The sequence below is a fragment of the Callorhinchus milii genome, unplaced genomic scaffold, assembly GCF_018977255.1.
Source record: "Callorhinchus milii isolate IMCB2004 unplaced genomic scaffold, IMCB_Cmil_1.0 Scaffold5, whole genome shotgun sequence".
Taxonomy (NCBI): Eukaryota; Metazoa; Chordata; class Chondrichthyes; order Chimaeriformes; family Callorhinchidae; genus Callorhinchus; species Callorhinchus milii.
Genome location: NW_024704746.1, coordinates 33587598 through 33613735, shown reverse-complemented (window position 1 = coordinate 33613735; position 26138 = coordinate 33587598). Strand labels below are relative to the sequence as shown.

Below are 26138 nucleotides of genomic sequence, written 5' to 3'. Positions count from 1 at the left end.
TGTAATTGTATGTGATTGAATCATTTCCCTTCTCATGAAACACTATGACTTACATTAATCCCATTAAAGGCTTTATCAGTAGGTAGAAATAAGGTAAAAGGTCCCAGATTGGTCAGTGGCCAGGAATAACTGGTACCTTGGAGGATATAAGTGTAGAAAATTAAACAAAGGTTATAAAATCATGAGTAAATGTCACTTTGTAGAAAAATATACATCACAATATTAATATGCACGTGTTAAAACTAACATCAACTTTAAATAAATGCAAATAAACTCTTTATTCACAATAAAAATAAAAAATGCCAAAAGCAGGATCTTCTTCTTGAATATGTATAAATAAATCGATTTCAACAGCATCACGATGAAAGAAATTTCAAATCATGATCTTGGCTAAGGTGGGAAAGCAACTGATAATGAATTAATGAGCAAATCGTTTTGTCGCAATTGTTGTAAGATCGAAAATCACAAAACACCAATTGAAAAATGTTACCAAAAAGCAACATTGCTGATGTCAATCTCCCCTGCCATCGGCCTCCAGACTGAGTGTGCAGATCCTTGATTCTCTGCATAATGCTTCCATAGCAAATAGACCCATCGCCAGTATATCCCTTATTGCAAGTGCATCTGGTAGAACATTTACATATAACATTACATTAAGGAGCTTCCTTAACAGTGCAAAATATATAAACAGAAGAACATTTCCTTATAGTCTACCCGAAGGTTAAATTATATTATACCAATGACACGACAGTGTATTCAGTGCAAAGATGCTTTTCGGTATTTCTTATGCCCAGAAAAAACCTCTAAATCACATTTTTGGGTAAAAATAAAAAAATCCCTGTATGAAGATACACAACCTCCACTAGATCATATAGAATATTAGGGACGACTCAAAATGTAACGTCTTTGACTGTGCTTTTGGTCATCATTCCCCTCCCCACCCCACTCCTAGCTCAGGTGCTCATGCAGCATTGTCACGTGCTTTGAGATGTCCTCCCAACATAAAAGGCGCCATATAGATGTAAATTAATTTGTATTGTAATACTAGCCTTTAATTACCAGGCTTCTGTATTTGTTTCCTACAACCATCAACTAACAGCAAACATTCACAGACAAGCGTAAAACAGAAAAACGTCCGCCCACAGCATATCCCTCAGCATCTGAAGGAGGACTGGGTAACATTATAGATGTGAACTTTCTTCAAACTTGATCATTCTGTTGAAGTTTTAATCCCAAACAAGTGAAACTATCTTTCTTTCTATCAGATGTTAATTAATTTTATTGTGGATTAACATGGTTTAGAGATTTTCATTGCTCGAGTTGCTTCTTTTTATCACATTCAGAGAGGATTATTTGGTAAGCAATAGCAAATGAAGCTTCTTACTCAATCTGTCCTGGAGAAATAGTGAGACATTTAGCGTTTTTATCACATGTATTGTTTGTCTCGCACACGTCAAATAGGCTGCATCCTGCTCCTGCTAATAGATTCACATAGCCATCCTTACACTCACAGTGGGACTAAATGAAAAAAGAAAATCTAAGTTAAACACAGTTTAGTCAGAGGAGCGCCCGCAAATGTGGGCTGCATCCAAACAGCAGCACTGTCAAGCAAAGTGCTGCAAAGCATCTTATAAACATTTTCTTTCTCGAGCTCAACTGCTGCAATTTGTACAAGATAAGGATTTTTATAATCAGTCAAATTATCGTTATAAATAGTGAATCTAAAAGGAAATCTATTAAATCTATTAAATCCTATTAAACCTATGTATAGATTTATATATGTGTATATATAAACACACAATATTTCAATCAATGTGTTTGAGTATAAAACCTAGAGACAAATCCAAACAGATGTAATGAATTAATCAGCAGACCATTAAAATCATATCTGCTGGAACTTAATAGTGTTTCAATACACATTGAGGGTTAAAGAGGTCAGAGGACTGGATAGAAACTAACCTTTCCAGGACCATCATATACGCAAACAGTTGAGTTTGTAAGACAGTCTCCAAAACCTTTCTGACAAGGATCAATTGGCAAACAAATCTGCCCATCACCATGATAACTCTCTTGACAGGTGCATTTTTTCTGGTTTGGTCCAAGATAGGTACACTTAGCATTGAGGCCACACACATTGGAAAGACATGGATTAATTGCTGAAAAATGAACATCAAAAAGGGATAAATATCCAGGAAAACAAACAGGAAGTTTGCTCTGGGCTCATTTACTGCTGTGTTAGAATTATCTGCTTTTGCCAATGGAAACATTTCACTGTAGAGTTAAAATATTAGAGGAATTCTAAGAGGTAAACAGTGTAGATAATAGTATAATCAACACTTACGTTCACACAACATGCTCCCATTTTTGCTATGGTAATTGGGCAAACATTTGCAGACAAGCTTTCCAGTGTCCATTTCTTCAGAACATCTGGCTTTATCAGGGCACTTCAATGCCCGACAGGCAGGAATAGCTTAAAAGAGTCAAGAAATATGTCTTAAAGCACATATTAAAAATACCACAGCAATTCTGTGTGTAACTATTCTTGTATATGACGAACATCTTAAATAGGCATTGATACTGGCTTGAGTTACTGCACAATTGTCATTACAGTGATATTGCTATACGTGAGTATAACAGCTAATATTGTTGGTTGTAACTAAGTTTATTGAACTAATGCAACTTTTATATTTTTAAATATAAAATACAAATAACTTTGGTTCCTCTGTTCATGGATCCTAATGTATAAATTCCGGCAAACAGAATAAGTTGGTCTTTTTTATTTCAACAGAGTGGCTAACTCCACTATTAACCGTACGCTCAAACCCAATACCTAAACTCTAGATTTGGGATTTTGAATTCAACGATCAAAGAAGTTAAATTAATTACACACATTGGGGTTGGCAGAACATATAAGATATTGGTATAAGATATTACATAAATAAATTATGCAGAACTAAAGAAACAAAACTGGTCGTGATATTTTATCTGATGACAGTTGTGGCAAGATATTCAACCGGGAAGAAATTGGATTCCAGTACTTACACTCATCGCATTTTGCTCCCGTGTATCCTGAATAACATGTGCACATTCCATTGCCAGTAACTCCACTGTTACATTCACCATGAACACATTCACACTCTACAAAGCGAAGAAATCAATACTCTTTTAATATCACTCAGATTAATATCACAGTCACATTTCTACTTTTAGTCAAGAGAACCAGAATGGGTTAGTTAACAAAAATAATGCTTACATTTGATATAACCTCCATAACATTGAAGCATTTCACTGTAAGTATTGTATATTTGTAGGTGAATGTGGCAGTCAATTGGATACTGCAATACCCCACCATCAACCAGGAGGTGAGGATTGGAGGATTGGAGGTCAGGATAGAGGGAGAAACTCCCTTCTCTTTTCGGATAATAGGTTTTTTACCCAAATAGACAGGTGAGATTTTATTTTAACATCTCATTTTGAAGGACCGCACATCCGATAATGCAGCATTCCCCCAACACTGCACTGGAGTAGCAACATAGACTGTGAGCTCAATATCCCAAAGTGGGGATTGAAACCATAACTCTCTGACACAGAAGCAAAAGTGCTACCAACTGAGCCAAACTGACATATAACTGCTGCAGTTTACCAGTTTACCTATTCTGTAACCTGTAAACGAATTGGGGCTAAAATGTCCTCGAAACAAGATGGAATATTTTTTGTGTCTTCTAGCATCTCATAGATTAAGTGACTCGCGGTGCAAGAGATGAAAATATGATCTAAATCTATTAGTATTGGGGGATTTACATGTCTAATTCTTGCTGGCTGCCCAATTTTTTGACCTAGCAATGTGAACTTTTAAATTGAACAATAAGATGTCAGTCAAGGTCAGCAAAAAACATTGACTTCCAGGCCAACAAAGCAAATTTGCCACCCTGGGAAGAATGATCTCAATCACTGACAACAATCCCTGAGCTTTCGAATTTAAAGCTAATGAGAAATAATTGATGCCATTATATGGAAAAATAACAGGAAGAAATGCTAACTATCTTAACTACTAAATTAAAACCAAATTACCAATGACAATTCTTCCTGCTTGTTTTAAGAATAGACAGAAACAAATGTAATCAAGTTATGTTTAACCTGCTATTTGAAACAAAATATGACCTATATGTGTGTTTATATATTATGTGTTTATATATTATACAAAATGCACTATATATAATAGTATATAGAAAGAATGAGGGAGAGTTTAGTTTACTGTTAAGTCTCACCAGAAGCACAGTCAACTCCGTACAAATTTTCTTTCGCACAATTCTCACAGCCTACTCCACCAAAGCCTTCCTGTAATAAATGTAAAAATAGAATACACTACTGCACCAATATTAGATTACACACAAGTTGGATAATGGCTAAAAATCATAAGTAACAGGATGAGTCATGGTGTTAAAGTAAATGAGAACAAGCAAGCAACACAATACAGACATCTTGTCAATTTCAAACAATTACAATCAATGCTTAGTCCACGGTTAAACTTCTGAACTTTGTTACTGACTCCTTGTAATCATGCTTCACAAACAGTGGAAACAATAAAGTCATCAAAAATCTAAAGTGTTCATTTTACAAAACTGGCACAATTGCTTTTTGCTGAAAGCACTTCAATCGCCAATGTCAAAACAGGAAGCAGAGTTGACTTTGACACGGTCCGTAAACTCAGTGACCTTTGCCAGTCATTCAGGTCCTTAGGAACCTGAGTTGGTTATTGTCTTAATTTGAAGTGAAGTTACAATATGGATCATCCAATATTAAAGATGATTTTTCAACTTGTTTCATGATACTTAGCACTGTTACTGATCTATACATGGTTAGCAAGTAACCTACCGTACAGTTGCAAACACCATTGCCTCCCATGCCATCAAAGCAAATTCCTTTGTCACTGCAAGGTAAACCGGCTCCACCTGGGCATTCTAAACAAAGCAATTTGCATTAGATGAATAGCATTAGTGTCAGATCAAAAACATTCAGAACTCTTAAGTGGTGTAACTCTTACACGGTCACAAAACTCTATGCATGCATTGATTAAACAAGAACAAAAATTGCATTTATATAGTACCTTTCATGTAGGATAATAATAATAATCTTTGTATTTGATATAGAGCCTTATCACATCTTCAAGATGTCTCAAAGCGCTTCACAGAATATACTGTAAAGTGAATTGATTGTGTATTTTAGTGACTGAGTTAACTGAGTGGAGTGGGAGATCAGAAGAATGGAGTAGAAGGCCACAGAGATAGGGAGATGCTCTGGTAAAGGGAATTATAAGTGAATGTGAGGATCTTGAAATCAATCCAGTGAGAGGCAAGGAGTTAATGGAGACTGGAGATGGGCAAGTAGAGTTTAGTACAAGTGAGATGAGTGCAACCTTCTATACCTCCTTTAATGCATAGGTAATTTGTCTGTCTGAAATGAGCTAATGGAACAATGGGGAAAATGGGACAACAAAAGGACATTTAAGTTATACTTTAAAAAAAGGAAATGAAAGATGGCATCATACTGGCTGGATTCATACTACTAGAATCAAATGCTACATTCGACCAGGTTTCTGTTCAAAGTTAACCAACTGCTTATCAAAATATAGGGTGCACAACTCCAAACTGCTGACTCAGAGTGGGACTCATTTGTTCTTCCTCTGTAATGATTTCTCCCTTTTTCGTTGTCACTTTTAGTGTTTATGTTGAAAGAAAGAGCCCTTATCAATGATCTACCACTTCTGAAGAGTTCTTATCAATGCCTTGCCATTTCCACACGAAGAATTTGCAGATCGCATGACTGCAAAGTCATTGTTTCTTTCATATTGTTACAGAGAGGAAAAGAGCCATTTCTTGTGAATCTCTTTAGTGAAAAACATGACACCCATCAATGTTTGGGCTTCCTGTTTGCCTCTTTGACTCTGCAGTGCTTACACACAACTAAAGAACAACATCACAATGGGATTGAGTTCATGTTTCATAAGCATAATTCTCCATTTAGTGAGCCCTCCATTTTTAACAGTGAGGAGGGGCTGTGTGAAGGCCAGCTCTTATTTAATAGGGAATAAATCTCTTAGGAGGGTGGGGAATCCATGCTCCATATCACTTTTCTGCACCTCATTCTTTTAGTCTCAGAGCATCACTGGCAGAGGCCTAGGAATGCTTATCCATCTTCTCCGTAGTTGGTGGAAGTCTTAATAGGGACAGTGAGAAAATAGCTAACAAAGAAAGCAACACTTTATTCTTGAATGTAATAAAATTAAGACTTCAGAAAAGAATGTTTTGTAAATGTGATGCATTTCTCAATTTCTAATGATTTAGCTCTATGGACGCATTTATGAACAGCCTTATTATGAAGGAAACATTGAGCAGCACTAAATTAATAGAAACTGTGAAGTCAATGAATTAAGCTGTCATCAATTACAATGCTGTTCCAAGGCATTTCTGCTGATAGGAAGGATGCCAGATCCAATAATGGCTTAAATGTCAAAATCATTTAGGATAGACTGCTGAGATAGGAACTCATCATCATTTATTTACATAATAGTCCTATCTCAGCAATAGATGGATTGTAGGTGATTTTCAAAATCTGTACATAATAGCCTAGGAAAACATCTGAAAATGAACACCCAGAATTCCTTCCATTGGTTCAGTGCAATACAAATTTACATGTATTTAGCGCCTTTCCCATTGGGAGGATGTCCCAAGATACTGGAGACTTAAGTCTTAATAGAGACTTAAATAAGCTACTGGGCACCTGCTGTTGCCCATAGGATCAAATAGTATGTCAGTATGAATTATTACCTTCAAACACACTAAGAAAAAACAATTGGAGGAATGAAAGAAAACAAGTAAGATTGACCTAACCTTAAGTAATCAAATGGAGATGTATTTTCAATCCATTTGATTTCCAACTGTAGACATCCATTTTAAATTTAATCCTTTAATTTCATTTGAAATCTCCATTTGAACCAAACCTGAATGAGAGACATTTCTTCTCCTATTATCCAATACATATTTGTTAAGTCAGGGTATATATTTATTAGGTCAGGGAATCAAGGGATATGGAGCAAGGACAGGTAATTGGAGGTAAGATACAGATCAGCCATGATTTTATATTAGAATATACAGCACAGAAACTGTGGTCCACATGAACCTCCTCCTGCCCTTCCTCAACTAAGCCTTCAAGCATAACCTTTGATTTCTTTCTCCATCATGTACCTATCTAGCTTTCCCTTAAATACATCTATGCTATTTGCATCAACAACTCCTTGTGGTGGCATGTTCCACATTCCCACTACTCTCTGTGTGAAGAAATTTCTTCTAACTTCCCTATTTGATCTCTTTGTGACTATTTTAGATTGATGGCCTCTGGTTTTGGTCTCCCCCACAAGTGGAAACATCTTCCCTATGTCTACTCTATCAAAACCTTTCATAATTTGAAAGAGCTCTATCAGGTCACCCCTTACTCTCCTCTTTTCAAGAGAAAAGAGTCCACGTATGTTCAACCTTTCCTGATAGGTATAACCTCTCAGTTCTGGGATCATCCTTGTGAATCTCCTTTGCACCCTCTTAAGTGTCTCTACATCCCTTCTATAATGTAGGTACCAGAACTGCACACAGTATTCTAAGTGTGGTCTAACCAAGGTTCTATAGGAGTTTACCATAACTTCCCTGTTTTTCATTTCTATCCCTCTAGAAATTAACCCCAATGCCTGATTTGCTTTTTATGGCCTTATTAACCTGATTAATCTTATAGAACAGGCTTCAGGGACTGAATGACCTACTATGTTTCTATATACAAATTCTAAATAGAATTGCATTTGAGTTTTTATACCTTATTCATTTTCTGCTCGACTTTGAATAATTGTTCACCCAATAAAGTTAGATGTTCACGTTTACCATGAGGTACAGGTTATTCTTCAGCCACTTAACATTATTGATTGCCTTTTAAAATTTGATCGATAGAAGTTTAAAGTCCTTACTTGTAGCTGTCAACATTGTGAATAGAAATACAGTATTTTAGATCTTTCTTGCTAATAGTAAGCAGTAGAGTGAGCTTTGAGTAACTGTACCTCCCATGACCTTCTGTTTACACACCACCCTAACCCTAATAACTATGCTCTGTAAAAGCAGGATGTTTAAAACCCTTAGAAGATTGAACCCACTGCAGGATTAATGGATTTGCTTATCAATAAGGAAACACAAAGCAGAACTCATGAATAACAATGTTCAATCAGCGAAGGGAGGATTTCTTAAGTTTCTTTATACCAAGAAAATGCCAGAGATCAATTCTGCCATTGTTTCAGTCACCAATAAACCAATATTTTAAGATCATGTCGGAAAATTTTAATTGAGTCATTACTGGCTCCATTACTTTTAACATACTGCAAAAATGCTGCAAAAATGGTTGAGGATAATTAAAGGGTTAAAACATTTTGCCCATTCAATCTGTCACATTATTTTATTCAGTAATGCAGACCATTTAGTCCTATTTCCCCGCTTTTACTTCCTAGCTGGAGAGTTCTCATGTACTAAATAATTCTAATTCTCTTCAACCGTGCCTTCACCTCCTCTCTCGACTCTCTACCCCCTCCTCGCTCCCTCCCTTCCCTCCCCTCACCCTGACCATTTTCCCCCTGCTCGAATCCCGACCCAACTGTCTAGCGCCTTGGGACGTCCTCCTGACATGAAAGGCAATCTTGTTGTTGTTGTTGTTGTAATGTTTGGCGCCACAGAACAAATACAATACAGTATAATACTTATCTTGTGCATTTTTAATTATGGACACAAACCTCACTCCTCCATATATTGTTCTGTTTAAATGCAATATTACACATGCAATTTCCTATTAAAAGTAACAAAGCAACAAAATACGATCCCAAGTAACATTATTTCACCAATATGACAATAGCAAATCCATTCTAATAAAAAGGGGCATATCTCAAGTAACAAAAGTAACACTTACATCCAGCTTGACTATAATAATAATAATAATCCTTGCATTTGATATAGCGCTTTTCACGTCGGGAGGACGTCCCAAAGCGCTTCACAGAACACACTGTAAAGACTATTATTCCCTTTTGCAGAAAAACTGTTTTTATATTAATTCAAGGAAGTATGAGCAACAACTTTAGGTCAAAGCAGGTTCGTGAAAAGCAAGACATGAAATTAAATAAATGTATTCATCATTTCATGACTTGCCTTTCATGGACCTGTATTGACGTAAAATGTATTAGTCATTTGAATCATTTAAATTTTGTTTTAAATTTAGGATGTTTTGAGGATGTTACAAAGTTGGCTGATAAAGAGGACTGGTGGATGTTACACACACATACAGTGTCAGAAGGTGTTTGATAAGACTCTTGCACTGAAGGAATTGAAGAAAAATGTGAACTGAGTAATGGTAAGAAACGAAGGCTGGCAATCAAAGACTAATATTAGGGCTTTATTGGGGAGGGATGACTTGCAAAGTGCAGCATTCTATCTGTAACCATCAGCTATTCATATTTTATTTATAAATAAACTTGACAAAGTCTTCAAAACTGGATTGTAGATGCTTAAGATACCAAGTTGTGTGAGAAATTGGGATATCCAGAAAAAAAAATCCCCCCAAACTCTAGATAGTTAATAAATAACCAGATGCATTATAAATATAACTTAAAGCTGAAAATGTAAAAATATAACAATAATATATATTTGGTTATTAACTATGCCTAATCTGATTACATAATGGACAAGAAATTAATATATACTTAAATAAGGTGAATCAAGAAATGACAATAGCTGTGCTTCAGAACTTTTTGTCATTCCTGTTTCTTATGTTCACATAACCATTGGTGACAAAGAATTAAACATACAAGAGTTATATATTATAAATGCTAGAATCAATAATAAATATCTAGACAATATGATATTTAATTATCTACTTCTTGTCTTTTATATGGCACAGATACAAAGGGCTATTTTCTGTGCTGGATGTTTCTCCAAGTTCTGATCTGTCAGTTTCAATCAATTGGTAGAAAAGTTTTCTCTCAATCTATTCATCTGCTTCTCTCTGTGTTTCTCAAGATGCAGTACAATAGATACAACTCTGTCTCATTAGAGTATGTTATCTTGACCCATTCTCTTGTCTTGTTCTCACCCATCTCACTGCTTTTCTTCTTCCACGCTGCTGTGCTACGCCCTCAGTGTTATCATCACTACCCTGAGGCTGCTTTTCATGAACGCTGTACAATCTGCTGCTGTCCAAAATACCAATAGCTCCTGCAGATTTACTCCTAACATTTTGAAGAATTTCGACCCAACAAATATGGCCTGCAATGACTTGTAATTCTCCTAATTTGAACATGTTAACCAAAAATACCTGAACATTTACACCCTTTTCTGAAATCTTATCTTTCTTAAATGAACATGTATTATCTCTCCCAGCATCATCAAATGATATTAATAATAACAACAATCATTGTATTTGGTAAAGAACCTTATCACATTAAGCCATCTCAAAGCGCTTCACAAGATATACTGTAGAGTAGATTGGCTGTTTGTTTTGTGGGCAAAACGTGGCAGCCAGTTTGCGCACAGCAATGTCCCTCAAACAGCCATGGGGAGGATGATCAATTTTATTTGGGGGATTTGATGGCCAGGACACCGGGAGAAATTCCCTTCTCTTTTCAAATAGTGCCAATGGGATCTTTCATGTCCACCTGAACAGACAGACAGGATCTTGGTTTAATGTCCCATCCGAAGGACGGCACCTCCGAAAATGCAACACATGCCCAACACTGCATTGGAGTGTCAACTTAGGCTATACAATTCCAAGTCCTGACTGTCTATACAAACGTGCTAAAGTTCCTACTATTATAGGTGAATGAAAGGTGTTTTACTTGTCAGCTGGTTGTCTGACACATATAGAAACCCATCACCATGCTTAAGAATATCCAAACCAAACTGGAGTTCCTTGTGTGCCAATCGAAATGGAAATTCCCATGTCTGGAATGGAATGAGCACTCTTCCCAGAGGGATCCACTCTGCTTACCTAACCCCAGAGAGCATTAGGCACAGATTGGCAAGAGCCGAAGCTTGGGGTACACAGAGAGTGCATTGGGGGGATTGTTGAGTGTTTAACCAGCTAAACCCACATAGCTTGCCATTGAAAGCACTGTTTGGCAATCTTCCTGCTGCTTATCCAGCTAGGACACCCTGCCTGAAAAGTATGGAAATATGAACTTGTTCAGAATTTCACTTAAAATACCTGCAAAATAATAGCTGAGTTACAAGTGATTAGAATGTTGCACAATTTCTTACCCATACAATCTACTCCCCAATAGCCGGAACAGCATTGAGGTTCGGTGAAGAGCTTGGAGCAAGAATGGCGACAGCCAATGACAGACAACGAGTACATTCTGAGTGGAATCTTATACCTATCACAAAAAATAAAGTCCACTGAATATTAAAAATGCAAGCAATTTAAAAGGTAAATCTTATGCAAACATCTTATTTTCTTGACTCTCAACATGGTATTGTTTACCTGCAGTTCCTTGCACCAAATCCCTTAGTCATCTGAAGATAACCAGGGGCACAGCGTATCTTGGTATTTAGAGGGCAGGATCGGCACGGAGTCTTGGTATGTATGACAGTCCTTTTGTCACATCTATTACTTTTCTGTTGGAGTGATCCAAATCGTAAGTATCAAAGCTTCTTATCACTAAGGCGCTGCTTCTATTGTTAGGATGGAAAGTGGTCAAACAGCCATAGAACATTTTCGCCATCATGCGTGCCATCACTGGCAAATGGTGCAACAATGCATTCGATGCAATAGCGCATTTGAGTACAACTGCATCATCACGTTAGAGTGTCTCGCAAACCTACACATTTTGCCAACGTTTTTCTGCAGATGCTTCGCCTTTTGTCTTTGGAAAGCACCACACCACAGGCCCAACATTTCGAATGCCTAGCCTTAAAACCATAGCCTAAAAACTTAAGATTGTGCTGCTTTTGGGAACATTCTTAAAGCCAATCCCAGAAGCGAGTTTCCTGCAGCTCTCAAAAAAATCGTAAATTCTGTGACAGATGTCTTAAGGATAGGAGCAGGAGACGTTTTCGGCTACAGACGCTGCTTGCAAAGATTAGAGCAATGCAAGATGGATAAAATTATATATTTTGATATTTAGCTACAATTTTATTAAAATAACTAAATTAAATAAAAAAAAGACTACAATAGATAACTACAAATTGTCCATCCTTGCAACCCTTTAGCTCAGCACAACAACATTATACAAACTTGGAACTGCTAAGGTGTATCCAATGCAGTGTTTTTGTTCCCCAATGGATAAATGTTACAACTGTTTGCCGCTGTTTTACGCAGAGTCACACAGACAGTTTGATTGATCCTTTCATGATTACAGAGTAAAACATTTTAATACATTTTAATACATTTTAAAAGAAACATACCTGGTCTCCAAGGGAATTGATCTGCCAGCATTTTGTCAACATAAGCAAAATTAGTGTGAGCTTGTAACTTAATTGTTCTTTCATTGCTAAGGTTCAGTTCTATTTGTTAAATCTATTAAAAAAAATTTCAGCAGGACTGCATTCTTCAGGGTTTCCTCTGCGGTGCCCTGTGCAGTTTCTTCCTTCCCACCTCCTGCCTTTTACAGTTTGCTCTCCCACCCTCCTCCGCCCCCTTTTCCTGTGCACACACACACCAAAAAACCGCTATCTAAAGTCACAGGACACTTGAAAGCTGCCACCAGCCAGAGAAACTGCGAGGACAGCATCTTGTCTTCCTCGAGTGTTTTGTTTTTTTAAACAGAAAACAAAGCAAATGAACACAAGTGCTGAAAATGAGCGGATTTCCTCACAACCTCCTTGCCCTGCACAGAGGACCTACACATTATCGCACCTATGGAGAGAGGTGTTTGCACTCAATTGACCACCTTTAAAAAACAGCATTGTCTGCTTTCAGGCTATCCTGTAGCCCACACTTGAATTCAGGCCACCAATGTTTGCCAGGGAGGATAGGTGGTTGAGGCCAGGACTCTGGACTTATTATTTTAAAAGGCACAGGTTTCTGCTGTGATGGGAAGACATGTAGGGTGGATGTTGTGAAAGGATGAAATCAATGGGGCCAAATATCCTTATTCATCTGATCTTGTGATTAGATCATTCTCAAAATGTAGATTTTTATAATAAGCAGCAACAGATCCATGTGATATTATAATAATAGTGGATGGTTGATAGTTAGGGACTTTTAATGTCAGGCGTGGATTTTTTTTGCAAAGGTTTATCAGAACCTTTAACTTGTGGAATCATCACTCAAAGCGTAGAATATGTTTCTAAACTGCGGACAGGAAGATGGTGTCAAATGAAGGCTCAATGCTGTGCTTGTTAGAGGTCAAATGACCAATAAATGACTATCTTCCTGGGGTGGGGGTAGGCTATGGTTCTTTGGAATTGAACTGGCTCCAAGGTGACATACTTAGCAAGGGAATTGACTGGACCCTCTGTGGCAATCTCATTGATCTGGCTACTGAAGCAGGTGGTTCCACATTACTCCAGGTGATGATAGTCCAAGACACTTTTGCCCTGTCAGTACAATACAGAATGGTGTGCGATGGAATGCAGTAGAGCAGTATATTTGCATTGTGAGTTGTGCCTAAATTACCATAAGTGAATTTACAAAATTAATAACAATAATCTTTGTAAAATATACTAAATATTTGGCAGACCTCAGCCAGCGAACAATTCCTTTTGGGAATAGAGAAATGCAGAATGGTATTAAGGTTATGTGAGATTTAAACTAATAATAGAAAGTTTGAGCCTTTCTGGGCTGTGGAGATTGCTTTGTTTCATTCTGAATTTATCCAGGGAAGTTTGCATGTGGAACATCTGTTCACTGTTTATTCAACAAAAATATACTCTCTCCAGATGATTTCTTAGATAGCAGCTCACTTGTGGCATTTTATTATTATTTGTTTCAAACCTTAAATTCAGTTTCTCATAATAGTCGATAATATTTGTTTTTTCAAAACAGCAACAGGGAAAAATGTTACAGGAAAAAAAACATTTATCAACATGTTTTTGTATCGATTTTGTAGTAAGCAACAGCACTTATTGATGTTTTTGTGTGTATCAATATTGTTTGAGATATCTCTGCAGTGTATTTTCCAAAGAAAGTAAGGCATATCTATTTGATAATCCCTTTAATTATACGTTTATGCATCTTAGTTGCAAACCTGTTTAGCAGCTAATTCGGTAATCACACATATTACATCCCATTTGATCAATTTCAATGTTAAAGATCAATATATTGTATCTAATAAATGACCTCAAATGCATCATTTTTTTCTTTTAGCAAATAATCGGAAAAAATATTTAACGATTAAGTAGATTTGAAGAAAATAAATTTTTACCAACGTGTTCTGCAATTCATTTTGTAATAACCCACAGCAACTTACTTATAGCATTTTGGTCCATGTTATTACAGCATCTTAAACTGAACTTGGTTTTGCATTGATTGATTTATCTGTAAGTAATATGAATCCCACAAACAGCAACAAGACTAGCAAGGAACAACTGACAGGATCTTGCATTTTTCTAAACTAAGACATCACGAGATGGTCACAGACCCTTTTAGTTTTTTATTTAACTGAGGACCCCCCCCCAAGGCTGTTGAATACAAATAAATCTGCTCCTGATATCCCAGTACTAAAATGATTACAGTATCACAATGACTTGTGTGTGTGTGGGGGGGGCCCATGTACAGTGTGACTCTAGTTGCTGTTTACAGATTTTATTTAGCATTTGGATGAATCATCTGGAATATGTGGCAAGTGGACACGTCCAGCACGAAACAGGAGTAAGCACACCGGCCTCACATAGCTAGAGGCGCAGGAAGGATGCAAGTTTGGGAGGGGGTCTGGTTGTCTCAACATTTTATTTAAAGAGCCAGTTAACGTGTGCTGTGCAGGGAGTGTGGCTGGAGTTTATTCAGAGCTCACAAGAGACTGGTTACAGGTAATGGCTCTCTACACCACTCTGCTGTGGGTGGCCTGGGCTATTCCGCAAACTACACCAATGCTGCTTGGTGCTGATTTGGGTAAGAGTCCCGCAATTTTTTTTAATACTATATGTAGACAATTGTGTGTGTACCAAATGGTTTTGTTGGTAAAGAAAGACGGTGAAAAAGCAGTGTCTCAGATGGTAAACAGCTCAACTCTGCATCAGCTTCAGGAGCAGTTTGAGTTTGAAGGAAGCAATAAATTGAAATATATGCTTAATAAATATATGTGCAATGTATATGCGATGTAATATGCAATGTATATGTGTCCATTGCAAACATTGCATTCCCGATGAATTTTAAAACTTCACACATGATATTTTGTATGAATTCATATGCAGATTGCTACAAGTCTGATGCAGCTCAATCTACCTTTTACATTGATGTGATAATGGGTCTTAGTGGCCAAACATATTAAAATAGGACATTTTATTTGATATTAAGTCATTCTATTGAAATGAACCTTTGTTGGATTTAATGGCAAATAATCCTGCTTGTTCAGGAATCACTCAAACTAAACTGAAATAAGATTATAGTTTAGTATGAGTGATCCAAATCGCACACAGCAAAATAAGACATGAAGAGACATGTTCTGCAAGCTAATTTATAAGGGAGACATTTCTAGAATGGGTTAAACCTACATAAATATCTATAGTTATTTGTGTAAAGTGATTTATGCATAAAATAACTTCAATGAGAAAAGATTGGTTGACTAATTATAGGAATGGGGTTCAAACCTTGTGAGACATTTCGATATTGGTTTATATTCATCTCAATATTGACATAAAAAAAGGCACCGACTTAGTAATTGTGGCTCCTTGTCTACATCCAGGTCGCTGCTCTGAGGAGCTGGTTGGTATGCAGTGGCAGGAGAACCCAAGGGAAGGCTGCAAGCTCTGTCGATGTATTTTAGTGAGTGGAGATGCCTTTCAAGAATGCGAGACGTGAGTAAATTAACTTTCCTGGATATCAATGGACTTCTAGTGTAACAACACATTTCCTACAAGACATGATAGGGCAGTCTTTATCAAGGTAAACTGTTGAGTCTCTATGACTTTCTTTCACTGTATACCTATCGCATAACATCCTGGGAAACTCTAAACTTGGGACCAGAAAATTCTGGGTTCTGAAGCTGGTGAGGAGTTCACTCCAAACTTATCCTCCTTGTTTGTGTGTCTATTGCTACAATATCCTTTTTTGAACACACAGGATGATTTACAGTCTTATCCTACCCTATTTCCTATTGTTTTCTTAGCCAGATATCTGACACATACGGAAACTACCACTGTGTTTAAGAATGATAGTGCACTCGTCTAATTTGTTGACGCACTTGACTGAAAGGTCTGTAAATATTTTAGTTAAAAGTATGTTGTAATGCATTGTAGATCAGGCCACAATTTTAGACTTAGGCTAGCCATAGATTAGTATATTTATTCATTAAGATAAAGGAGCATGAAAAATGTAAAACTAGATTCCTACAAGTATAGCCGCCATTGGATGCTAAATACTGTAGTTTTAATACTTTCTTTGCAGTGTGATAATACTTTCTTTAATGTTTTCTTTGCAGTCCACTGCGTCCCTCTGCATGGCCTATGGAGTGTGAGAGGATCAGGATAGGATGTGGATATAAAGTCGTTAGAAAGGACAGCACTGATGTCGAATGCCCTGGATGGTCATATACCAGTTATAAATATTTGATTCGAGTTGGTGGGTTTGACTGGGATATGGAAAAGGGAGTATTTCGTGCCTTTAACTACAGGGCAGATGGAGCACAAGAATCAAGTAACAGACAACTGAATGCTGCCATGTCACTCTATCACCTGAAACAAGCAGTAGGGCCAACAGAGATATCTGCTGCATTTCCACCACAGTCACCCAGGAGGCAGCAGATCCTCACTAGACTTGTTAAAAACTCCAGTTTAAAACTGAAGGAGAAAATACAAAGGAAGCCAAAAACTAACAGGAGACCCCAAAATGAACGGGTGTCTTTGCAAATTAATTTACAAAGATAAATATATGTTTCAATATTTTAAAGTGCTCAGATCATAAGCACTTTTAGAAAAAATTCACTGAAACCTAATTACCTTACATATTTATATAGTTAAAATCACTGGCTAATTACATACATCATTTGTTTTTTATTTAGGATAAATATTTAAGGTTTTTATTTGTTTCATTATATGTTTTATAGTTAATTTTTCTGCATATCTGAGAGGTGAAGTAAAACAGTGTTGCCTGAGAGGTGAACCATTGCTGCCTCTTCATCAGCAAACTAATTAAAAAATTGCTGATTAACAATAAAATCCTGAATACTCAATGGCTCAGGTGGGTTATTAGAAGTGAATCAACCGATATTTTAGAAGTAAATGCATCAAGCATATGAAGAAAAGGAGAGGAAGCGAGATTAAAAGATCTTGATGCCTTGATTTAATGAAGTGGCCGAATTGATTCAACAAACCAAATGACCTATTCCTGTTCTAATCATTCATCCACGATGCCACTGACAGATTCCAAAGTGTTTGATCACAGTTACACTTTAGATGAAATGCTTCCATTTACTAAAATATTTAAATATAATAAAAAATCACATTCACATCGTTTTGCAAAGAACTAGAGGATTAAAGCCAAAGTTTAATCGAGCATTTTTGATTGGTATAAATCAAAGGCTTCCTGTGTAATTGCGAGGTCTGAAGATAATGTGACTTGCATCACTGTGGTTAAGATGCAGTAAACCATTCTATTTTAATATCTACTCTTCATTTTAAGATCAAAATACATTTTCTTGCTATGAATGTGAAATATTACGCAGTTCTACTAATCTATTATGGATCAAGCAAATGTTGAGATTTCTGCCATATTATGATACTTTGGCTGTGAAAATTGTCATTATTCACCAAAAGGAAGAAAGAATTGGAGTCCATAAGGGAATAAAATAAAGACACTATTGTTAAAAAAGACTGACAGTTTGGAACCTTTTTTGTAGGGTTTTTTATATTGAACCATTTGTAATTTGTGTCTACTGATAGAATTAACTGTTAATAAAACTGGCATCTATTTTGCTACACAGTTTGTTGGTCCATGGCTTGTTATCCATCTTCAGAAACACTGAGGCACATAGCAAGTCCCCACAGTAAAATACAAGGTTGCTGTTCCCCTGAGACATGATCTGTCTGTGAAGTCAATGCACAGATGCCCAACAATGGATCAAATCATAAGGGACAAGAAAGTATATTTCAAAAACAGCTGAGAAGATAGTTGAAGAGAAGCAACAGTTCTTTGAAGATCAAATGTGCTCTGGGACGCTATGCTGCATGATGGGCACTATATAAATGCAAAATAATTGCAAGCTGTTGAAACAATCACAAAATAAGCTGCAGCAAGAAATTTATCGAACAAAATTTAGTTGGTTTCAAGATCAAGATGGGTGGTTTAAACTATTTGCGGTATATACTGACTAATCTGACTAATGTATTAACAGTAAAATAATGAACATATGCTGATTTTCTTTTATTTATTGACACTTGTCCACAAAATACAGAGTCATCCCCACCTTCACAGTATCCAATGACACGCTTTGAGACACCCTCCTGAAGTGAGAACAGCTATATCAGATGCAAGAATTATTATGTATTATTTATTTCATTAGGTAAAGGCAAGGAGATGCAATACGGCTCCTGCAAGAATTATCAGCACATTCCAGTAACAATAACACATAATACCAACATTGTCTTTGCTGGAAGCAGATGGAGGGTAAACAGGAAACAAAACAGGAACATAATTCTCCCTCACAAGTTTTGCAGGGGCTTCCCTTCACTTTAAAAAAATGGTGATTCCTTTGTTTCCACCCACTGATTTTCAATAACAATTTATTATAGTGCATTATTCCCATATGGATTATCAGTGGATTTCCTTCTGCATCAAAGAATGCAGAGTTGACTATCAGAGTCTTGTTTGTACTGTCAAGGGATTGTGCTCCTATAAAACATCCATCAGATCACTTTGGACATTAAAGCTTAAAATGTATGTTTTTTGGATGTAGATACAAAATATTCGATCTTAATAAATTATTGTTACAGGTATAAGCACTAATTCTGTCCCGCAAGAAAAATTATGGGCATATCACACTTTGATTCATGTAATCTTTGTATCTGTAATGATGGTAGATTTAGGTAAAATTTAGGTAGTAATTAGGTAGAATGTTCAGAAAATGTGAATTTGTGGGTGTTCGCGGGCTGTACTTGGCAAGTTTTTATTTTACCGTCTTTACTGTTGCATTTGTTATCGAACCTTATCACATCTTTGAAATATTGGAAAGTGCTTCACAAGATTTACTATAAGTACACTGACTGTATGTTTGTAGGCAAATACAGTAGCCAATTTTACCTGGAAGACTGTTGGGCAGAACAGACTGCAAACTGGTTTATATCTCATCCAGAAGAGGCCAAGTTCAACAATTGTAGTATCAGAGGATTAGTATTGTACCTTCAACCCTCCAGTGGGAACTATTTTAAATTAAATTTTGTACTATTGGAAAAAAGTTGACTTTTGAATCGAGTCACAGCACTGTGCCTCTGATGTTTATGCCCTGGACTAATGAACTCAAGAGTAATTGATCAATTTTATTTACCATCCCTTACAGAGCTTATTCATTGATATACTTCACCGTGTTAACTCTTCTGATGTTTTCAAGAATGTATAACTAGGATGACACAGCTCACTTCCTGCACTCATCCCCACTGAGAAAGTTAATGATACAAAAAGGAGTGCTGCATCCAGCAGAGGGTAAACTGTGGCAGTTGCTGAGCAGCCAAAAACTGGCTTCATGCAAGATAGCAACCAAATGTCTTTTCCATTTTCCCTCCAGTAATAGTTACAGTAATAGTGGTTGCAGGACTGTCTGGGATTCAAGGAAAAATTATGAACCATGATAGTGATAGTGGCAGTAACGTATTACACCAATGCTGGCAATAACTTGGGTAGATTATCCATGAAAATGCCATTCCATGATCTGCAAAACAGATTTTCTCATCCGACGATTTACACTCTCACTGCACACTATAGAAATACAATGAGATAGTGTACGTTTGCACCCCACCCCCTCCCAACTAAACCAGAGATGGAGTTTATAAATAAATGATATCTACATAATATAAATAATATAAATAATATCTCAGGATACAGTATATAGTTTGAGTCACGAATTGTCCAAGCGACTGCCAGTATGGTGGAAGGCGAACTAGATGGACCTTGGGCTTCTTTTGCCTAGCAAATACTTATGAGTTCATCATCTTCTGTAGATAAAGATTACTTTGTGCCCACACTCAACATGGGAAACTGAAACATTATAGAGATCAGGCTGCTTAAAGTTTCACTCGTTGCTTGTCAGAGCAGCTGTGTAAGAGCAACAGGTGGGAGTGAGTTACGGTTCATAATTATTCCTTGAATCCCAGAATGAAAACAGAACATAATTTATATTCACAGCAGGCCGGTTAGTCAGTAGAGACCAGACACCAATTTCCAACAATCAGCTTCAGTGAGAGTTCTAGGTTTATCAAGTTAATGTAGGTCTGGGTAACAGGCACCAGTTCATCCCATAAAAAATGTTGCAGAGTGTCTGGCCAGATACGGAAAGCCACAGCTCAGTCCTTGGCTATTGCTGTGCAATTGCTGATCACAATTATATCAGTGGGGCACTGCAATCAATCTCAGTGCCCCTGGTAATGGGAGGTGAACATCAATCATTGCTCTAAAGTGCAACACGTGTGAACTTTGGAGAGGATCAAATTCAGTCGTGATGCCTTCATGGTTGCATAGCCTGATGACTATGATTGTCTAGTTTTAAACATGAAGAACAGCTACTTGGGTGTACTACGCCAAGTGATGTATTACCAGAATGTGTGTCATTCTGTAAGGAAAGGAGCAAAAAACACAGGAAGACACTGCAATCCCCCACCCCCCACCCCACCCCGCAATAAAATGTCTGTAAAATCTTACTTTATCCAAACTTTTCCTATCTCTCAAAACCTTGCAAAGATCTGTAGTGACGAGTGACGTCCAGTTTGCTCATCAGGGCTATTTGCACGCTCTCTTAATTGCTCCTTTTAAGGGGCTTCTGTTGTCAGTTGTACCTTATCAATTTGGTATTTATAGATTGCTACATTCTTCTCTACAATATAAAAACCTTCAATAGACGTACACATTCCAGGCAGTGGAGCTTTGTGTCTGCAGAGCAGCAGCTGAGAGACGGCTGTTTCGGGTCCAGCTATAGGGACGATTCTGTGACCTGGGTGAAGAGAGGGGTGGGTCAAGCTGTTCACTCTTCAAATATATAAAAGGAATAACCGCTGGGAGCAGGAGTCAGGAGAGAAAGAGAGAGAGAGAGGCAAAGAAGGCAGCAACAATGTCAGATGTCTATAAAGCCGCGGTGAGCAGCCTTAAAGCACATTTTAATAATTTAATGGACCACATTATAAAACAATTGCATTCTGACACAGTTCTGATTCATGCATGTATTGCTTTGCAAGTTCATCTTAATAGTTAACGCTGTTAAAACTTTACGAGAATAAGTATTAAATGCTATCAGAAATAGACATTGACAAATTGAACAATTCTGTCGCTAAAATTAATATTAAGTAGCTATCAGATTAATTACTTGCTTCTGTAGATATTTAAAATGTTAAGCAATATTTTAACCCTTTATGTCTAATTGACATTACAAGGAATGATTGGTGTCAGTGTGACTTACTTGTAGTACTCTTGTCTCTGAGTCAGAAGGTTGTGGATTCAAGCCCCACATTGGGACTTTGAGCTCATAGTACAGGCTGACCTCCAGTCAATGTTAGGGGAACCCTGTCCTTCAGATGAAAGAAAACTAAGGTCTCATCTGACTCTTCAGGTTGACGTTAAAGATCCTATGGCGCTATTGTCATTATTTAAAAAGGGAACTGAATTTTTCCTGGAGATGAAAAGAGGTTTCCTGGAGTCCTGCTTGACCCAGGGATAACATGGATCATTCACTTCATGGCAATTCCTGTGAAATGCCTTGAAACATCTCGACAATGTGATAAACATTTTAGGATGTCTTGCTGACCTGCAAGGCAGTATATAAATGTTAATTTGTATTGTATTGTAAAAGGTTTTATATCAAATGCAAAGATTATTCTTTATAATTATTCAAGAAAGTAATGAACAGTGGGTCTGGAACTCTTTTACACAAGGGCATGAATTCTGCTTGGGTTTTCAACTGCCCATGGGAAATAAATAGCAAGATTTATTTAAGGGGAATAAATGCAAATTACATTTTGAATAAATTATTTTAACTACACATTTTATGTTTCGAATTAAGCTTTCGCAAAGAAGTGATTTAAAATATTACGGTTTGAAGAACGAGGATCATTTATAGCTTCACTCACTTATTACTGAAGTTTGAAACCAATTATCTGAATAAGTGTCTTGCAACTCATAAAATAAATAGATGTAAAGTCATAAATTTTTTATTATTTTCTGGAGCCTAACAGTGTGTTTCTCTTACAGGTTGAGCAGCTCACAGAGGAACAAAAGGCTGGTGAGTGCTTGAGGTACAATATCAAGCTGACACTCATAATGAATTGGTATCACACTTGCCTCTGAGTCAAAAGGTTGTGGGGTCAAACCCCAGATCAGGACTTAAACTCACATAGTCTAGGCTGATACTCCAGCGAGGTGCTGGGCAGGTATTGCATTGTCGGTGTGCCATCCTTTGGATGAGACACCATCAACAAAATAAATTACATTTATATAGCGCCTTTCATGTTGGAAGGATGTTCCAAGTGGCTGGGACAGCTTGGGACATCCTTCCGACGTGAAAGGCGTGGGGAAGGTGTCCCAAGTCTAAATTAACCAAAGTCCTATTGGGATGGGTTAATGAAAAAAGAAATAGTTATTATTTAGGGATTACAAAATGAAAATAGGTTACAATTGTTGATTTTATTGGAGTTTCTCAGCGAATTAAAGTGAAATATGTATTTGTATTGTCAGTCCTATCAGATTAACAACTGACTAAACATCCTGACATTATACTAATGGTTACTGATGGTTCACCAGTGAAGAGTTAGCCTATGTAGATGGTTCAGCGCCTTGGGACATCCTCCCGACGTGAAAGGCGCTATACAAATGTAATCCTCTTGTTGTTGTTGTTCTTGATCAGGTCTTTCCCTTCGTTTTGCTCAGAATTCAAAGCTGCCTTTGACATCTTTGTCCAGGGTGCTGAGGATGGCTGTATCAGCACTAAAGAATTGGGAAAGGTGATGCGAATGCTCGATCAGAACCCTAGCGCTGAGGAACTGCAGGAGATGATCAATGAAGTGGACGAGGATGGTGAGAAGAAACCTCATTCCAATTTTAATGGCCGGATGCTGCCTGACTACGATTTTATCTGATTGTTTCGTACCACCTCAAGGATCAAGTCAGAAGTCAATTCCAAAGAGTGAGCGATTTGTTACCGAGGACGGTTTGCATCAGGATGGGAAGTTGGACATAATGAGAACATCAAGCCAGAAATAACCATCTTGTGAGAAAGTTGCTGAAACTATTGTAATAAGTTAAACAGATAATAGTTTTAAATAATCTCTTTCCATTCTATATCTTAATCCATGGATAACAAAATCAGGATGTAATAAAGAAGGTATTACTAACCACAGAATAAATTCACCACGATACTTCCTGTGTGTTTTTTATCATAGGAGAAACAAAGATACATTTGTTTTGTTGGCTGACATAATTTATCCTCACCTCTCTTATCTTCAAATCTCTGGTGAATTTATTTTTTGCAGGGAGTGGAACTGTTGATTTGGATGAATTTCTAGTCATGATGGTGCGCTGTATGAAAGATGACAGCAAAGGAAAGTCAGAGGAAGAGCTGGCAGAACTGTTCAGAATATTTGACAGGTGGGAGTCGAAAGACCTGAACTTCATGTTGCTTTCTAAAAATTCTAGGTTACAATAACTGCACCACTAGAACCATTGTGCGGTTTAACCCAATTCATATCTTATATAGTCAGTAACTCCCATACCTGTGACTTTTTACTCACAATATTTGTTTAGAAATTCCGACGGGTACATTGATGTCGATGAACTGAAGTATATGCTGGAAACCACAGGAGAAATAATCACTGAAGATGACTTGGAAGAGCTCTTTGTTGATGGAGACAAAAATAAAGATGGGAAGATTGATTATGAAGGTAAATCTCTGTGTAACACTGCAGTGATTGCCTGTAATACTAACCTTTAGCTACAGCTGTGTGCTTTATTAACTGAGCTTTGTTGTTTTCAGAGTTTCTCGAGTTCATGAAAGGCATTGAGTAATTGCTTCAAGATCAATCAGCACTAGGAATAGTTCAGCAGTGGATTTCTTTTCATTAAACACAGCAAATGAAGATATTTTGATGACTGAAAAATCAGAGAAATCTGAAATGTAACTTTACATGGATGGAAGGTAATAGATGGGTAATTGATAAAAGAAAAATGTGAAACAATATACTAAATAATCAAAAACAAATGTCTATAGAAAGTGTACCAGTTGCTCTTATTGTAAAATATACCTGTAATATACAATTTATAATAGCTTAACTGGAAATAAATATATTTGCATGTTTAAGAAGGGCTGTTAAGGACTGGTTCTCGATTATGCCACATTATTATTTGTTATATACCTTTTCTCATGGCAAATATTCCTCTGTTGAGTGAGTTAAGTAAAGGATTTGTTAAGTAAAATGGAGAGAAATTCCATTTGGATCCAGATTTACTCCACTATTCAGCATCCAAATTCCTGAATACAGTCTGAATTTTGAAGTCAGTTTTCTCTTGTTTCTTAAGAAGTACAAAAAAAACTAATGTCAGAATTATGACTGAATTCAGCAATTTACCAAATTCTGTTTGCTCTAAAATGCTACATAAATAAAGCAAATCTTGAGACAGGTGAGATATCTCCCTACATTGGTCATTGATTCGGTTCCAATGTTAATAATGTTCAGTTTTGTGCATTCATTCAGTATTTTCCATATCGTTCTACTTTACTTATTCTGCTTAAATTCCTGCTATCTTTCTCAATCTTGCAGTTTACTAATTTCATGAAATGCAGAATCAAACAACCAGATGTCGCTCTGCACTCAAATAAATGAGAGACAGCAACTTAAATTATTCAAAGGGAAATGATTTTGAGCGTTTACCTCAAATAGATGTATTCAGTATGTTTTTTTTTAATCCATATAAATATATAATAAACAGAAGACACAGGACACCCCCTTTACTGCATTTCCTCCAGAAGAATACAATAATTAAATTGATTGGCAGGGTGATCCATTGACCTCTGGAGAGAAGTCTCGGGTTGTGTTCCTGTTATGACCTTGGTGCTGCCCTCAAGCTCCATTAGTTCTGATCACAGTGATGAAAGTGAGTCTTCGCATCTCTCCACTCAGAGGCACCTGTGTGCACTCAACCAAAACACCACCTTCCCTCTTTATATAACTCCCCTTTTCAGCACAGCTGACTAGAATACAATGTTAGAAAGTTAAATTTACTACAACATTTTTACCCATAAAATACACAGCCAATTCGCTTTACAGAAGGTCCTCTGAAGCACTCTGAGAGGTCTCAATAATTTGATGAGGTACTATATCAAATGCAAGGATTATTATTATTACCACCAAGGGGAACCTCTGTGATGGATTGTGGGAATTAATCAGATTGTGTTTACCAACTATTCTACTTTCATAAAATTGCTCCATTTTCAAATATAAAAAGAAATTATTAGAGGTGTGCAAATGTCTTTTTTCACGGTGCTGTAAATTGCAGACTGGAAAAGTTTTTAACTGGGCAATTCATCATGATTCTGCTTTTGATGAGTACCTGCCAGTCCTGAACATGATTAAGCAACCAACAAAATAGTTGTAGTGAATCTCGAATAGAGCAAATTCCAAATGTCCCTGTGTCTGAGGGATTGTGTTGTGTTGAATTTCAGTCACTCACACTTACTTATTGATAGAACTAAGCCACTAAGGTTGTGTTTGTGAAATGTC

General features: G+C 36.9%; 3 protein-coding genes across 4 annotated transcripts in view; 2 read left to right on the top strand and 1 right to left on the bottom strand.

Annotated features, from left to right (window-relative positions):
* stab2 (stabilin 2) overlaps window positions 1-12560 on the bottom strand; it is a 47337-nt gene extending 34777 nt beyond the window's left edge. The window contains exons 1-11 of the mRNA XM_007895448.2: window positions 12477-12560; window positions 11554-11687; window positions 11331-11446; window positions 4876-4961; window positions 4269-4338; window positions 3043-3138; window positions 2342-2470; window positions 1960-2156; window positions 1385-1518; window positions 491-624; window positions 54-136 (exon numbers count right to left, since the gene is read on the bottom strand). Of these exons, the coding sequence (XP_007893639.2) occupies window positions 54-136; window positions 491-624; window positions 1385-1518; window positions 1960-2156; window positions 2342-2470; window positions 3043-3138; window positions 4269-4338; window positions 4876-4961; window positions 11331-11446; window positions 11554-11687; window positions 12477-12560 (1263 nt within the window). The remainder of the gene's footprint in view (window positions 1-53; window positions 137-490; window positions 625-1384; window positions 1519-1959; window positions 2157-2341; window positions 2471-3042; window positions 3139-4268; window positions 4339-4875; window positions 4962-11330; window positions 11447-11553; window positions 11688-12476) is intronic.
* Window positions 12561-14830: 2270 nt separating this feature from the next.
* On the top strand, window positions 14831-17096 carry LOC103179914. The gene is made up of 3 exons (XM_007895449.2): window positions 14831-15123; window positions 15917-16028; window positions 16652-17096. The coding sequence occupies exons 1-3, from the start codon at window positions 15045-15047 to the stop codon at window positions 17094-17096; spliced, it is 636 nt and encodes a 211-aa protein (XP_007893640.1). The 5' UTR covers window positions 14831-15044.
* Window positions 17097-21290: 4194 nt separating this feature from the next.
* LOC103179832 (troponin C, slow skeletal and cardiac muscles-like) lies at window positions 21291-24891 on the top strand. Of its 2 annotated transcripts, none has more exons than XM_007895305.2 (6): window positions 21291-21508; window positions 22618-22661; window positions 23270-23439; window positions 23895-24009; window positions 24166-24302; window positions 24395-24891. In XM_007895305.2, the coding sequence occupies exons 1-6, from the start codon at window positions 21485-21487 to the stop codon at window positions 24424-24426; spliced, it is 522 nt and encodes a 173-aa protein (XP_007893496.1). In that variant the 5' UTR covers window positions 21291-21484; the 3' UTR covers window positions 24427-24891. The 2 variants fall into 2 exon arrangements, with proteins under 2 accessions (XP_007893496.1, XP_007893497.1); XM_007895306.2 differs by having other exon boundaries at window positions 22618-22648; window positions 23293-23439; window positions 24395-24889.
* The last annotated feature ends 1247 nt before the right edge of the window (window positions 24892-26138 follow it).

Excerpts from the sequence above, each read along its gene's own strand:
- LOC103179914 (XM_007895449.2), top strand. The coding sequence starts at position 15,045 with ATGGCTCTCTACACCACTCTGCTGTGGGTGGCCTGGGCTATTCCGCAA. Across the intron at positions 15,124-15,916 it reads GCTGCTTGGTGCTGATTTGG|GTCGCTGCTCTGAGGAGCTG; the intron begins GTAAGAGTCCCG and ends GTCTACATCCAG. Across the intron at positions 16,029-16,651 it reads GCCTTTCAAGAATGCGAGAC|TCCACTGCGTCCCTCTGCAT; the intron begins GTGAGTAAATTA and ends TTTTCTTTGCAG.
- LOC103179832 (XM_007895305.2), top strand. The coding sequence starts at position 21,485 with ATGTCAGATGTCTATAAAGCCGCG. Across the intron at positions 21,509-22,617 it reads CAGATGTCTATAAAGCCGCG|GTTGAGCAGCTCACAGAGGA; the intron begins GTGAGCAGCCTT and ends TTTCTCTTACAG. Across the intron at positions 24,010-24,165 it reads CTGTTCAGAATATTTGACAG|AAATTCCGACGGGTACATTG; the intron begins GTGGGAGTCGAA and ends ATATTTGTTTAG.